General features: G+C 42.5%; 1 protein-coding gene across 1 annotated transcript in view; it reads right to left on the bottom strand.

Moving 5' to 3' along the window:
* NPSR1 (neuropeptide S receptor 1) overlaps positions 1 to 16,149 on the bottom strand; it is a 387,050-nt gene extending 370,901 nt beyond the window's left edge. The window contains exon 1 of the mRNA XM_082259924.1: positions 15,835 to 16,149. Coding sequence (XP_082116050.1) covers positions 15,835 to 15,981 — 147 coding nt within the window. The 5' untranslated portion in view covers positions 15,982 to 16,149. The remainder of the gene's footprint in view (positions 1 to 15,834) is intronic.
* Between the last annotated feature and the right edge of the window lie 703 nt (positions 16,150 to 16,852).

The raw sequence follows: 16,852 nt of genomic DNA, 5'->3' as shown, positions 1-16,852 counted from the left end.
AAAGGGTCCGGAGCTTCTTTGGGGCGACCCGAAGCGACCGTCATAGACTTCAATGTTATGAAGTCCGTGCCGGCCGCTCCGAGGTCGCGGCGCGCTGCTCGCACCGCGACCTCGGAGGTCGCCCCGGGAAGTCGGATCGCCCCAGTGTGAACGGGGCCTAACTGTTATATTTACAGTTAGCAAATAAACACTTCTAAAGTGTAACCATTGGTTACATTTATTTGCTAATTCCTTCTAGCGTTCTCTATAATTGTTACAATCAGGGCTTTTTTTCTCAGAAAATAGGTGAGTCACAAAGTTATGCACACTCTGCTCAGGTACTGCATCTGCAAATTAAACACATCTGCCTGGTCTCTCCCTTTGAAAATGCAGCCTTAAAAATGTACAAGCTCTGGCTTTTTGTGTAAAATAATACACTGTATTTTTGATTTTTTGGAATAATACCTGGCTGCTTTCTCATGTAGAAATTGTGACCTAATAAAGTCTCATGCACACTAGCACTGGCCTGAAAAATGCCAGGTTTAGAGGCATTTGACTTTTTTTATGCCTCTGAATGTACCTGCATGATAGGTAATGTGCCCATGCATTCACAATGTCTACTCAAAATTCATACCAATCCCTTTATCCAGTGGACAAGAGTTTATTATGGATTTGAGGGGTACCCTAAGCTGTTTTTACAAACAAAATGAAGTCAGCTATTAAAACAAACAAAGATTCCTGCGAGCAACCTACCTATATAAGATTTTAAATGCTGCAAACACCTCACTTCCCATACAAGTGTAAAGAACAAATAAATAATATAATAGTGTTACGCAAATAAAAATCTGTGAAAATATGTATTAAAAATAAAATAAAATATTAAATATGAAAAAAGGTGTATATAAATATCAACCGACGAGTAAAAAATTTATGTGTAAAAATATATGACAATATAGCAATAATAAAATACAGTGCTAGAAGACAAAAAAGTGCAAAGTGCGAAGCTTAATAAATATTGCAACAAGTCCCAAGGAATAGAATATATATTAATCCATGCAATTTGTAAAATAAAATGATGATGAGTAATCCAAAAAAGTCTTAAGTGATGATCAGTGCAAAGTGGTAAAAAATCTTCTATAGGTGCTCAAGCCACCTGGATGTGGCTGGTGTTTCCCAAACAAAGTAAGTGACCAACGTGTCACAGCTCAATCTTATCCGTGAACCCCCTTGTGAGTGGGTGCTCACCTTAAAACTGATTCAGTTAGGCTCAAATGCAGGGGGTCTTATGGATGACACTTCCGGGTGGTTCCATCCCAATATCACAGATCAAGTCAGCAAATCTCAACCCAACAGCCAACGTATCATGTGAATAAAGAAACTTACAATAGTGCTTATACCTTTAAAACCTTTAATTCATATAAAAGCATAAGGTAATGCACTCACATGTAATGGTGCATCCATGCACCTTTAGACCGCCATATAAGATAAAGTTTAACAATCATAAGAATACCGTGGTGGTGTAGTGGGAGACGCCGCAGCCGTGTCCTTCCTTCTGTGTAAAATCAGCCTGACAGTCTCACCAGTACCTCAGCGAAGTGCTCCGTCCGTCCTTGCCCCTCCCCTACGCATGACGACACAAATCCCCCTGATGAAGACACGTGGTCCCTTGTGTCGTCACGCATAGGGGAGGGGCAAGGACGGACGGAGTGCTTCGCCGAGGTACTGGTAAGACTGTCAGGCTTATTTTACACAGAAGGAAGGACGCAGCTGCGGCGTCTCCCACTACACCACCACGGTATTCTTATGGTTGTCAAACCTTATCTTATATGGCGGTCTAAAGGTGCATGGATGCACCATTACATGTGAGTGCATTACCTTATGCTTTTATATGAATTAAAGGTTTTAAAGGTATAAGCACTATTGTAAGTTTCTTTATTCACATGATACATTGGCTGTTGGGTTGAGATTTGCTGACTTGATCTGTGATATTGGGATGGAACCACCCGGAAGTGTCATCCATAAGACCCCCTGCATTTGAGCCTAACTGAATCAGTTTTAAGGTGAGCACCCACTCACAAGGGGGTGCACGCATAAGATTGAGCTGTGACACGTTGGTCACTCACTTTGTTTGGGAAATACCAGCCACATCCAGGTGGCTTGAGCACCTATAGAAGATTTTTTACCACTTTGCACTGATCATCACTTAAGACTTTTTTGGATTACTCATCATCATTTTATTTTACAAATTGCATGGATTAATATATATTCTATTCACTGGGACTTGTTGCAATTAGAGTTGAGCGGACACCTGGATGTCCGTGTTCGGCGGGTTCGGCCGAACTTGAAAAAAAAGTCCGGGTCCGTGTCCCGGACTTTTTCCGAACTTTACCCGGACACCGAACCCCATTGAATTCAATGGGGACCCGAACTTTCAGGCACTAAAATAGCTCTAAAACACCAATGGAAAGGGCTAGAGTGCTGCAAATGGCAGCAAAACATAGTTAAGAGCATGGCAAGTGTTCTGCAAACAAATGTGGATAGGGAAATAACTTAAAACAACAAAAAAAAAAGAAAAATAAAAAAAATGTCTTCATCTGTGAAGGACGAGGCCCATATGGAGTAGGAGGGAGGTTGAGGTGGTGGTGGATGTGGCGGTGTAGGTGGAAGCGGCGGTGGAGGAGGACGAGGTAGCCAACACTGCTTTTTTCAGTCATTTTAAATGAGGGTACACCCCAAAAGAGTGAGAAAGATCAAAAGTAGAACAATGGCTGAGTAAGGTCGGTATCCCTCTCTATTCTGCACAAGGTACGGAAAAGTCCTGTGGGATCCATGCCTGGTTCATTTTATTGAACGTGAGCTTGTCCACATTGTCTCTGGACAGACGGCTGCGCTTGTCTGTGATAACGCCCCCAGCCATGCTAAATACACGTTCAGATAATACACTGGCTGCAGGGCACGCCAGCACCTCCAAGGCGTAAAGGGCAAGCTCAGGCCATGTGCCCAATTTGGAGACCCAGAAGTTGAAGGGAGCAGACCCGTCATTCACTACATGTAGGTGTGTGCACACATACTGCTCCACCATGTTGGTGAAATGCTGCCTCCTGCTAAGACGTTCCATATGAGCTGCTGGTGCTGCTGTTTGTTGTGGCGTGCTGACAAAGCTTTTCCACATTTCGGCCATGCTAACCCTGCCTTCTGAGGTGCTGGCGGTGCCCTGGTTGCGTTGGCGACCTCTTCCTCCTCTGCCTTGGCCTTGTGCTTCCACTGTGGCCCCGCTGTCAGGTGGGAATGCCAGCAGCATCGCGTCTACCAGCGTGCGCTTGTACTCGCGCAACTTGCGATCGTGCTCCAGTGAGTGAATTAAGGACGGTACGTTGTCCTTGTAACGGGGATCCAGCAGCGTGGCCACCCAGTAATCAGCACAAGTTAGAATGTGGGCAACTCGGCGGTCGTTGTGGAGACACTGCAGCATGTAATCGCTCATGTGTGCCAGGCTGCCCAGAGGCAATGAAAGGCTGTCCTCTGTGGGAGGTGTATCGTCTGTGTCCTCTGTATCCCCCCAGCCACGCACCAGTGATGGCCATGAGCTGGCCTGGGTGCCACCCTGCTGTGAACATGGTTCCATCTCCTCCTCCATCTCCTCCTCCTCATCCTCCTCATCCTCCAGAACTGTGCCCCTGCTGGACAATTGTGTCCCTGGTGTTTGTGGGTGCAGGAACCCACCCTCGGAGCCACTTGCGAATGATTGCCCTGAAAGCCTTGGAAATGTTACCTCTTCATCCTCCTCCTCCTCATCCTGTGCCACATCCTCTTCCATCATCGCCCAAATCGTTTTTTGAAGGAGGCATAGAAGTGGGATAGTTAAGCTGACAACGGCGTCATCGGCACAGGCCATGTAGGTGGAGTACTCAAAACAGCGCAACAAGGCACACAGGTCTCGCATGGAGGCCCAGTTATTGGTGGTGAAGTGGTGCTGTTCCGCAGAGCGACTCACGCGTGCGTGCTGTAGCTGAAACTCCACTATGGCCTGCTGCTGCTCGCACAGTCTTTCCAGCATGTGCAAGGTGGAGTTCCACCTTGTGGGCACGTCACATATGAGGCTGTGAGCGGGAAGGCCGAAGTTACACTGCAGCGCTGACAGGCGAGCAGCAGCAGGGTGAGAACGCCGAAAGTGCGCACAAACGGCCCGCACTTTCTGCAGCAGCTCTGACATATCGGGGTAATTTTTAAGGAACCTCTGCACCACCAAATTCAGCACATGCGCCAGGCAAGGGATGTGCGTCAAAACGGATAGGCCCAGAGCTGGTATGAGATTTCGCCCGTTATCACACACCACCAGGCCGGGCTTGAGGCTCGCTGGCAGCAACCACTCATTTGTCTGCTGTTCCATGCTCCTCCACAACTCCTGCGTGGTGTGTGGTTTTTCCCCCAAACAGGCAAGTTTTACAACTGCCTGCTGTCGTTTACCCCTGGCTGTGCTGAAGTTGGTGGTGAAGGTGTTACGCTGACCGGATGAGGAGGTGGTAGAGGATGAGGAAGCGGAGTAGGAGGATTTAGGAGCAGGAGGAAAACTGAAGCGCCCTGCAATCCTCGGTGGTGGAAGGACATGCGCCAAATTGCTATCCGCCTCAGGCCCATCCGCCACTGCATTTACCCAGTGTGCCTTTAGGGAGATATAACGCCCCTGAACGTGCTTACTGGTCCATGTATCGGTAGTTAGGTGGACATTGGCACAGATGGCGTTGCGCAGTGCACACCTGATTTTTTCCCCCACTTGGTTGTGCAGGGAAGGGATGGCTTGCCTGGAAAAGTAGTGGCGGCTGGGCATGACGTACTGTGGGACAGCCACCGACATAAGGCTTTTAAAACTGTGCATCTCCACCAGACGGAATGACAGCATTTCAAAGGCCAAGAATTTTGAAATGCTGGCATTCAGGGCCCGGGGTCGCGGGTGGGTAGGGGGGTACTTCCTCTTCCTCTGAAGTGTTTGGGAGATGGAAAGCTGAACGCTTCCACGGGACATTGTGGAGATGGTTGGAGACCCAGGTGGTGGTGTTGCTGACAGATCGTCTGTTTGCGGGGTGGCAGGTGCCGGTATCACTAAAGAGGTGGATGGAGAGGCCGAGACTGCAGCAGAAGAGAAAGCAGGAGGAGCCAGAGACCTTTCTTGGTTTTGAAGGTGTCTACTCCACTGCAGCTCGTGCTTTGCACTTAGATGCCTAATCATGCAGGTTGTGCTCAGGTTGAGAAGGTTTATGCCTCGCTTCAGACTCTGATTGCACAGGGTGCAAACCACTCGTGTCCTGTCATCAGCACATTTTCTGAAGAACTTTCACGCTAGAGAACTCCTTTGAGCTGGCTTTTGTGCGCTCGGTCCCTTGCTGCGTTAGGCAGTAGCAGGCGTAGTGTCTAGGGCATGGCCACTCCACTTCTGCACCCTGCTCCCTCTTCTGCTGTGCTGGTGGCTCTGTGCGACCACCGCCTCTTCCTCCAAACTACTCAGGTCACCTGCATTACCTTCATTCCATGTGGGGTCATGGACCTCATCGTCCTCCACATCATCTTCCACACAGTCTTCACCCCTGCCCTCCTTGTCGGTCTCCACATTTCTGAGTGCCGCAGCAGTTGGCACCTGCATTCCGTCATCATCGGAGACATGCTGCGATGGTCCTTCCATGTACTCATCTTGAGAAATAAGTGGTTGGGCATCGCTGCACTCAATCTCTTCCACTTCTGGGGCAGGGTTAGGTGGATGGCCCTGGGAAACCCTGCTGACAGAGTCATCAAAAAGAAGAAGAGACTGCTGCATGACTTGGGGCTCAGACTGCTTGCCTGATTTGCAAGGGGGTGAGGTGAAAGACGGTTGGACATTGGCTGCAGGTGCCAACTCTGACCTTTCTGCAGTAGACTGGGTGGAAGACAATGTGAAGGAACTGGAGGCACTGTCAGAAACCCAATCTACTATCGCCTGTACTTCTTCTGGCCTCATCACTTCTAGAGGCGCATGATGCCCTACCAAATACTGCTGCAGGTTCTGTCGCCTACTCACACTTGAGGAAGGTGTTTCACTTGTGCGTGAAGCTGGCACAGATCGACCACGTCCTCTCCTTGCAACAGGAGCTCTACCAGCAGCACCACAACCCAGGCCACGGCCCCTATTTGAGGGTCTCCTCATATTTCTGTAATTTATGATCTTGCCCTAGAAAGGTGTTTATTGAATAGCGGAACAAAACAACGACAGTATCGCACGGGTGTATCTCACAGTCAAATATGCAAACTATGCCGCAATTTAATTTTTTTACCCCAAAAGGGTGTTTATTAAATAGCGGAATAGAAAAACAGTATACAAATACAACGGGTGTATCTCACAGTCAAATATGCAAAGTATGACGCAAATTTAATATTTTTCACCCCAAAAGGGTGTATATTGAATAGCGGAATAGAAAAAAGGATAAAAACGGTGTATCTCACACGTACAAACACAGACTAGGCCCCTGATTACAATTTTTTGTACCCTAAAGGGAGGATGAGGAAGAGGAGTAGGAGGAGTTAGAACAGGAGGCAAACTGAAGCGCCCTGCAATCCTCGGCGGTGGAAGGAGATGCGCCAAACAAATTTAAAAGGTGTATCTCACATGTACCGATACAGATTATGCCGTAATTTAATTTTTTACACTCCAAAAGAGTGTATATTGAATAGCGGAATAGGAAAATTTTTATAAAACGGTGTATCTCACACGTACAAACACAGACTAGGCCCTGATTACAATTTTTTGTACCCTAAAGGCAGGATGAGGATGAGGAAGAGGAGTAGGAGGAGTTCGGAACAGGAGGCAAACTGAAGCGCCCTGCAATCCTCGGCGGTGGAAGGAGATGCGCCAAACAAATTTAAAAGGTGTATCTCACACGTACCGATTCAGACTATGCCGTAATTTAATTTTTTACACTCCAAAAGGGTGTATATTGAATAGCGGAATAGTAAAAATTTTATAAAACGGTGTATCTCACACGTACAAACACAGACTAGGACCCGATTACAATTTTTTTGTACCCTAAAGGCAGGATGAGGATGAGGAAGAGGAGTAGGAGGAGTTCGGAACAGGAGGCAAACTGAAGCGCCCTGCAATCCTCGGCGGTGGAAGGAGATGCGCCGAACAAATTTAAAAAGCTGTATCTCACATGTACCGATACAGACTATGCCGTAATTTAATTTTTTACACTCAAACAGGGTGTATATTGAATAGCGGAATAGAAAAAAATTTATAAAACGGTGTATCTCAGACTAGGCCCCGATTAGAATTTTTTGTACCCTAAAGGCAGGATGAGAATGAGGAGTAGATGGAGTTCGGAACAGGAGGCAAACTGAAGCACCCTGCAATCCTCGGCGGTGGAAAATGCACCCCAAAAGATTGGAAGGTGTATCTCACACGTACCGATACAGACTATGCCGCAATTTAATTCTTTTTACCCCAAAGGGTGTAGATTGAATAGCGGAATAGAAAAAAATTCATAAAATGGTGTATCTCACACGTACAAACACAGACTAGGCCCCGATTACAATTTTTTGTACCCTAAAGGCAGGATGAGGAGTAGGAGGAGTTCGGAACAGGAGGCAAACTGAAGCACCCTGCAATCCTCGGCGGTGGAAGATGCGCCCCAAAAGATTGGAAGGTGTATCTCACACGTACCGATACAGACTATGCCGCAATTTAATTCTTTTTACCCCAAAGGGTGTAGATTGAATAGCGGAATAGAAAAAAAAATTATAAAATGGTGTATCTCACACGTACAAACACAGACTAGGCCCCGATTACAATTTTTTGTACCCTAAAGGCAGGATGAGGATGAGGAGTAGGAGGAGTTCGGAACAGGAGGCAAACTGAAGCACCCTGCAATCCTCGGCGGTGGAAGATGCGCCCCAAAAGATTGGAAGGTGTATCTCACACGTACCGATACAGACTATGCCGCAATTTAATTCTTTTTACTCCAAAGGGTGTAAATTGAATAGCGGAATAGAAAAAAATTTATAAAACGGTATATCTCACACGTACAAACACAGACTAGGCCCCGATTACAATTTTTTGTACCCTAAAGGCAGGATGAGGATGAGGAGTAGGAGGAGTTCGGAACAGGAGGCAAACTGAAGCACCCTGCAATCCTCGGCGGTGGAAGATGCGCCCCAAAAGATTGGAAGGTGTATCTCACACGTACCGATACAGACTATGCCGCAATTTAATTCTTTTTACCCCAAAGGGTGTAGATTGAATAGCGGAATAGAAAAAAATGTATAAAACGGTGTATCTCACACGTACAAACACAGACTAGGCCCCGATTACAATTTTTTGTACCCTAAAGGCAGGATGAGGATGAGGAGTAGGAGGAGTTCGGAACAGGAGGCAAACTGAAGCACCCTGCAATCCTCGGCGGTGGAAGATGCGCCCCAAAAGATTGGAAGGTGTATCTCACACGTACCGATACAGACTATGCCGCAATTTAATTATTTTTACCCCAAAGGGTGTAGATTGAATAGCGGAATAGAAAACATTTTATAAAACGGTGTATCTCACACGTACAAACACAGACTAGGCCCCGATTACAATTTTTTGTACCCTAAAGGCAGGATGAGGATGAGGAGTAGGAGGAGTTCGGAACAGGAGGCAAACTGAAGCACCCTGCAATCCTCGGCGGTGGAAGATGCGCCCCAAAAGATTGGAAGGTGTATCTCACACGTACCGATACAGACTATGCCGCAATTTAATTCTTTTTACCCCAAAGGGTGTAGATTGAATAGCGGAATAGAAAATATGATATCAAAAGGTGTATCTATCTCAAACGTACAGACCCAGACTAGGCCCCGATTACTATTTTTTGTACCCCAAAGGCAGGATGAGGAGTAGGAGGAGTTCAGAACAGGCAGGAGGCAAACTGAAACACCCTGCAATCCTCGGCGGTGTAAGATGAGCCCCAAAAATTGGAAAGGTGTATCTCACACGTACCGATACTGACTATGCCGCAATTTAATTATTTTTACCCCAAGGGTGTAGATTGAATAGCAGAATAGAAAATATGATATCAAAAGGTGTATCTATCTCACACGTACAGACCCAGACTAGGCCCCGAATACTATTTTTTGTACCCCAAAGGCAGGATGAGGAGTAGGAGGAGTTCGGAACAGGCAGGAGGCAAACTGAAACACCCTGCAATCCTCGGCGGTGTAAGATGAGCCCCAAAAATTGGAAAGGTGTATCCCACACGTACCGATACTGACTATGCTGCAATTTAATTATTTTTACCCCAAGGGTGTAGATTGAATAGCAGAATAGAAAATATGATATCAAAAGGTGTATCTATCTCACACGTACAGAACCAGACTAGGCCCCGATTACTATTTTTTGTACCCCAAAGGCAGGATGAGGAGTAGGAGGAGTTCGGAACAGGCAGGAGGCAAACTGAAACACCCTGCAATCCTCGGCGGTGTAAGATGATCCCCAAAAATTGGAAAGGTGTATCTCACACGTACCGATACTGACTATGCCGCAATTTAATTCTTTTTACCCCAAGGGTGTAGATTGAATAGCGGAATAGAAAATATGATATCAAAAGGTGTATCTATCTCACACGTACAGACCCAGACTAGGCCCCGATTACTATTTTTTGTACCCCAAAGGCAGGATGAGGAGTAGGAGGAGTTCGGAACAGGCAGGAGGCAAACTGAAACTCCCTGCAATCCTCGGCGGTGTAAGATGAGCCCCAAAAATTGGAAAGGTGTATCTCACACATACCGATACTGACTATGTCGCATTTAATTCTTTTTACCCAAAAGGGTGTAGATTGAATAGTGGAATAGAAAATATGATATAAAATTGGTGATTTTTCAATAGCACATGTGAACACAGCAGTGTCTTATGTCAGTCAGCTCTGCTGCAGGCTATGAAGGGAAAAAAAGAAGAAAATTCCCCTTTAAGTTTGTAATTTTTAAATAGATTAGTACAGACTATGCCACAATTTAATTTTTTTTAACCCCAAAGGGTGTATATTGAATAGTGGAATAGAAAAAAGTGTATAAAATTGAAAATCACTCAATAGCACATGTGAACACAGCAGTGTCTTATGTCAGTCAGCTCTGCTGCAGGCTATGAAGGGGAAAAAAAAGAAAATTCCCCTTTAAGTATTGTAATTTTTAAATAGATTAGTACAGACTATGCCACAATTTAATTTTTTTTAACCCAAAAGGGTGTATATTGAATAGTGGAATAGAAAAAAGTGTATAAAATTGAAAATCACTCAATAGCACATGTGAACACAGCAGTGTCTTATCACAGTCAGCACTGAAGCAAAAACGCTGCACACAACTGACTGATAAAAATAGATTTTTTTCTCCCTCCTCCTCCTCAGCGGGCTTAACTGAGGGCAAAACGATTGTGTTCACTGCACCAACCCCCACACAGCAAAATCGATGTAGAACACTGACCCTGCCTATTCTCCAGCCTCGCCCTAATATTCTCGATAAGATCGTTCACTGGCACTGCACAACCAACCCCCCACACTGCAAAATCGATGTAGAACACTGACCCTGCCTATTCTCCAGCCTCGCCCTAAAATGCCCTAATAACTCGCCCTGCCTGCACTCCGACCTGTCCCTGCATTCTTTTCGGACACAATACAATTTTTCACTGTCTGTCCCTAATCAGCAGCCAGCACGTATGATGTGTGCTCTCTCCCTAATACTACAGCAGAATGACGCAGCGCGCTGGGTCTCGAACTTATAAAGACATGGTCACAGGCTTCATATGGCCAATCACAGCTACTAATACATTAGTAGGCATGGCTGGGATGGCTTAAGGCACACCAGTTAAACGCTTGTTGATTGGCTGTTGAAAGCCCGCCATTAAAAGCGCGCCATTATATACAAAACAGGAAGTAAAATGACCGAACACGGATTTTAAACCCGAACATACAGTAAAGTTTTCGGGTCCGTGTTCGGGTAACAAAAATCCAATTATTCGGTACGAACACGAATAATACAGTCCATGTTCGCTCAACACTAGTTGCAATATTTATTAAGCTTCGCACTTTGCACTTTTTTGTTTTCTAGCACTGTATTTTATTATTGCTATATTGTCATATATTTTTACACATACATTTTTTACTCGTTGGTTGATATTTATATACACCTTTTTTCATATTTAATATTTTATTTTATTTTTAATACATATTTTCACAGATTTTTATTTGCGCAACAGTATTATATTATTTAGAAGTCAGCTATTAACTGTAGATTAGTGGCAATAGTTTTTTTTTTCTAAATGTCACTTAATTTGCATGTTAAAGGTTTTTTTTTAAAATTTTTTATTGTTATCCTTTAAGCCAATCTCGAGTCCTCACTGAAAGATATTTAAACTCTTTTTTTTTTTTTTTTGCATTGGTACCTTGTCCTTCATGGCAGCGCTCAGCTCCCCATGCCTTTTTAAACAAAAGCTTGCAAATTGGCATTTAAAAAGGCCAGAAAAAAACAAGATCTGGTTTTAATAGATATCAATGTATTTCTGGCATTATGTTTGTGGACTTCAGAATTCCTGCTGGGCTCTTTGTTTGGTTCACTCAATGCTAGAAACATAGAAACATAGAATGTGTCGGCAGATAAGAACCATTTGGCCCATCTAGTCTGCCCAATATATCTGAATCCTATGAATAGTCCCTGGCCCTATCTTATATGAAGGATAGCCTTATGCCTATCCCATGCATGCCTTAATTCCTTCACTGTATTTGCAGCTACCACTTCTGCAGGAAGGTTATTCCATGCATCCACTACTCTCTCAGTAAAGTAATACTTCCTCATATTACTTTTAAACCTTTGCCCCTCTAATTTAAAACTGTGTCCTCTTGTGGTAGTTTTTCTTCTTTTAAATATGCTCTCCTCCTTTACTGAGTTGATTCCCTTTATGTATTTAAAAGTTTCTATCATATCCCCTCTGTCTCTTCTTTCTTCCAAGCTATACATGTTAAGGTCCTTTAACCTTTCCTGGTAAGTTTTTTCCTGCAATCCATGTACTAGTTTAGTAGCTCTTCTCTGAACTCTCTCTAGAGTATCTATATCCTTCTGGAGATATGGCCTCCAGTACTGCGCACAATACGCACAATACTCCAAGTGAGGTCTCACCAGTGTTCTGTACAGCGGCATAAGCACTTCTCTCTTTCTACTGCTTATACCTCTCCCTATACATCCAATGCTACTCTACAACAGATGGGTCAGGCCAAAAAATTAAACCCAAGAGTTACCTGCTGGTTCCTGGCTCTCCAAGATTTTCCTTTAAAGTTGAGCATCAAGCAGGTTTTCATCAGAAAATGTACATGTGACCAATAGCCCTTTTTTTCCAATGCAGAGTCATGCATGGGTTTACTAGACAAAAATTAAATGACTGACGGTGTGGTTGCCACTATCCCTGTAATCTATGCCAAACTTCAACCTTCCTCTTTTTGGGACTTTGTAGGCAACCAATACAACATTGCTGTCACAAGTTAGCCTACAGTTCCTGTTTGTGTACTCATACCTCCTTGCTGCAGTGTTTTTCCACCCTGTTTCCTTTCACATGTGTGGTTTGACTGTGCTCACCTATGGGCTTTGTCTGCTATTCTGTGGGATTTTATTTCCTTCCTTTCCATCACTTCCTGGCCCGCCTCCTAGTTGGTTTGTCTATATAAGACATGCTCAGTGTAACCCGCATTGCCTGAGCAACTTCACAGTTCTCTGAGCTCCTGTTTGCATACCACTTGTCTATACTCTGTCTGACTACCCGTGTAGCAACCCGTTTAACATCTGTGCTTGTTCGCTACCTGCCCTGACCTCGGCTTGTCACCTAGTTTTCCTTTCATCTGCTGCTTGTACTCTGCACATGCAAGTGGTCTCCACATCCTCAGCTGGGTGTACCTGGGTTCCAGCTTGCTGCAAGTCCATCCCCACCATCAGGGGATCTGGTGAAGAAGCAGGCTTGGGCTTGGACTCCGCACCCTGGGGAAACCTGAGTTGGTGATCTACAAGGGTTTACTACCACAGAATCCTGACAATTGCTATAGTTAAAAATAGACACTTCTTTAATATTGCTTTCTGCAACTTTTTTTTTTCCAAAAACCATATATAAAAACATTTGTGATTCTGTTTCTCCAACCATATTACAATACACAACCGCAGTTATTCTTGGAGCTTACCAGGGCAATCCAATAAGGAGGAGGACTTCAAATGGGAAGTACTTTTTCATTTGAAAGGACATAACATCTGACATTTGCCTTGGAAACTCGTTTTCAGCATTTGCGGGTCAGTTTTTAGGGGCACCAGCCCAGCATTCCTTGTGTGTCATGGAAACGATCAAAACCATTTTAAAACATTTTATTTTTTAACTCAGAAAAAGCACTCTCATTTTTTGTGTGTCTCCAATGACACAAGTTTAAAAGCCTACTCTTAAAACCAGGTTGGCTCCAGCAGCGTGAATAGAAGAATGCCAATAACCAAAACTTCCCAGTTATGCTGTAATTACCTGTGATTGGACACAGATGATGACATGGTACAGAGCCCAAGTCATGGGCTCTTTACCTCGATCAGCGGTGTGTTGGAGCGACACACTGCACTACCGATCGCTGCACTGCACGCCCCTGGGGGCGCGCACGAACGACTTATTCTGAAGGATGTCATTTGAAGTCCAGTCAGAATGGGAATGCCACTGCCTGGCCATAATTTTGCTATAGGCTGGGCAGGATGTGGTTAAAGCAAAATCAGGGAGATCCATGAAATGCAGATTCCCTTGCAGCAAGTTGCACAATAGTTACATCACCAAATTTTATTCCAAATCTCCTAAAATTGATAAACCCAGGCAGTAATGCCTTAGAAATTCCCACACTACAGATGTAAAGCTACGAATCTGTTGGCACAGGAGTGGTCTTACTGTACATACCAGCATTTGAATTCCTATTCTAAGGAGGAAAAAATACTAAAGGTAACATTTTCAGGGTACTGCTTAGGCATAAAGAATATTTTTAGTTGTTCACTATAGCATAATGAATCTTTACTTTTCAGTTTGGGTCAGTTTAAACTCTGCTTTTTAACCTTTGAGTTATGACTGCTTTAGCTGTGTAAAGATACGCTTGTTTAAATGTTACAACATAGCAAAATGATTGAGAAGTGGGTACTTAAAAGAAAATGTTTGGAACAAAAAAAAAAGAAGATGTAATAAACCAAAACAAATCAAAGATATTTGCAATTTGTCTATGATGAGTAAAGTTTCAACTGTAGAAAAAGTTTTCTTGTGTCTTTAAAGCTGCATTAAGGCATTGCTGTGGGTTTTCACTGCAGGCAGGCATGTGAGCTTGTAAAGCATAAAATGCTAATGGATACACTGTTATGTAGGCATGGTGAACTTTGGCCAATTGTAGAAATGTGGTTGGCTCCATACTGTGATAATGAAAAGCAAAATTTGCTATTTTTAAGTTCTTATAGAAATCTAAAAAACCCAATTAATGCTGAACCACACATTCACCATATAACGTCTGTTGCAGTAATGTGACCACATATTTATTGTTATATTGTATGTGTATCATGTAATGAAAATATCAAATAAGTATGACAATAGTATCCTCTTGATATATACAAAATTAGTCTGAATACATGCATCTTTCTTACAAACAGTTTTCTATTTTTAAAATATACCATCTTTGATATCAATCATTTATAAGAGCTCAGTGGGGTATCATTACAAGAACTGGTAGGTTACAGAAGTAGCTGCCACTATCATTGCTACAATTCTGTAAATATCACACAATACCTGTTGGACATTTATCTGACATCTTGAACGAAAAACTCTGTATCTTGGCATGCTTTTGTGGCTTGAAAATTTTGCAAATATATGCTTAAATCAACAGTTTACACAGACGTGGCTACAATCAATCAATGTAAACAAATTTGATTAAAAATAAGAAACACAGATTAAGTAACCTTAAATCTCATGCCCATGTTATCTGTAGCAATTTATTGCACCAGCTAAAGCAAACGTATGTAAGCCCTTGAACTGATAAAAGTTTTGTTGATAATAATGAGCAGCTGGTTTAACAGTCTATCTATCTATCTATCTATCTATCTATCTATCTATCTATCTATCTATCTATCTATCTATCTATCTATCTATCTATCTATCTATCTTATACTCTTATTTCTGAATTAGTAAGTATTTGATTTAACTACTTTTGCATATCTATCTATCTATCTATCTATCTATCTATCTATCTATCTATCTATCTATCTATCTATCTATCTATCTATCTATCTATCTATCTATCTGTATCTGTCTGTCTGTCTATCTATCTATTAAGAAACTGTATCTATATATCTATCTATCGATGACATTTTGCATGCCTGTACAATATTAAAGGTATACAGAAATCATAATTGTTTAATATAGAAATTAAAATATTAAGAAATTAGTACATAAATAGTGACAGACACGTTAAATAGGATAGAATGGACATGGCTGACGATAGTCAGGAGTTGCAGCTTCTATAATTATTATAAAGCACTGCATGAAGCACTTATAGTATATTGACACTATATATAGGCATAATAGAAGGTAGGTTGGATAGATAGATAGATAGATAGATAGATAGATAGATAGATAGATAGATAGATAGATAGATAGATAGATAGATAGATAGATAGATAGATAGATAACTATGTATTTATGTTACAGTATGTCCAATAGTTAGTTAAAAAATAGGTGTGATATCCATGGCAAAGTATACATTATTACAATAAACTGCATGTGTGAAATATTTATTTAAACATATCAATTGTAATTATACTATAACCCTGTACCTTAAAAGAAGTGTAAAATGATGGCCATTCATTTTCTTCTACCACATCTGTAGCAGAAATTGTTGAGGTGCAAGTTGCAATAATTAAATCCAGTGCTTCCATGCTTCTGTTTGCATCAATGCTTGCTTCGGTAAAACTAACTTGCATTGCGAGATCTGGCTGTGCAGCAGATAACCACTGCTCTTCTTTGGCATGAATCAGAACAGAGAAAGCAAAAACAAAAATGTGAACACAGCTTCTTTGCTCCACCAGTGACTAACTGAAGCATACAGCTTGAGAACAGCTTCATTTGAGCAGAAACAGGAGTCCCTCTTCAAGCTGCATTCATCACTGACAGTATACTGTGACGAAGAAAAAAAAAAAAGATAGCCACTTATTTTTACACAGCAGCAAACACTAGCCCTATGAAATGCAGCATCGTCTTTTCTGAACACACATGACATGCATAGTTCTGCAGATGCACACACTTTGGATTCATTGGTATATATATAATATTTATCTGCTGTTATATTACTGAATAAATGCAAATGATATCTATCTATCTATCTATCTATCTATCTATCTATCTATCTATCTATCTATCTATCTATCTATCTATCTATCTATCTATCTATCTATCTATCTATCTATCTATCTATTCTGTTTCAACCTACCTTCTATTATTCCTATACAGTATGTAGTGCTGTATAATAATTATACAAGCTGCAACTCCTGCCAAAACTTTTTTATGAGTGCCGAAGAAATAGTTCTAAATCATTGCCAGCTTTTTGTTGCTGTTTCTGTCCCAGCTGGAGAGATTTTGTTAGCAAATAACGAAGACAAATGTATATGTTAAGATTAAAGGGATGACTCAATTATTTCAGTTTATTATCCCAAAAATAGTAAAAAATAAAGGGGCTAAAAACTGACTCCCTACAATTTATCCATGACAACTGACAGGTTAAGTGAATAACATTGATTATCCTATTACAATGACATCTGAAAGTCGGTAGGATTTATTAGGCAGTAGGTAAACATG

The sequence above is a fragment of the Pelophylax lessonae genome (genome assembly GCF_965119305.1).
Source record: "Pelophylax lessonae genome assembly, chromosome: 5".
Classification (NCBI taxonomy): Eukaryota; Metazoa; Chordata; class Amphibia; order Anura; family Ranidae; genus Pelophylax; species Pelophylax lessonae.
The sequence above is the reverse complement of the archived record's forward strand: the minus strand, read 5'-3'. Positions and strand labels throughout refer to the sequence as shown.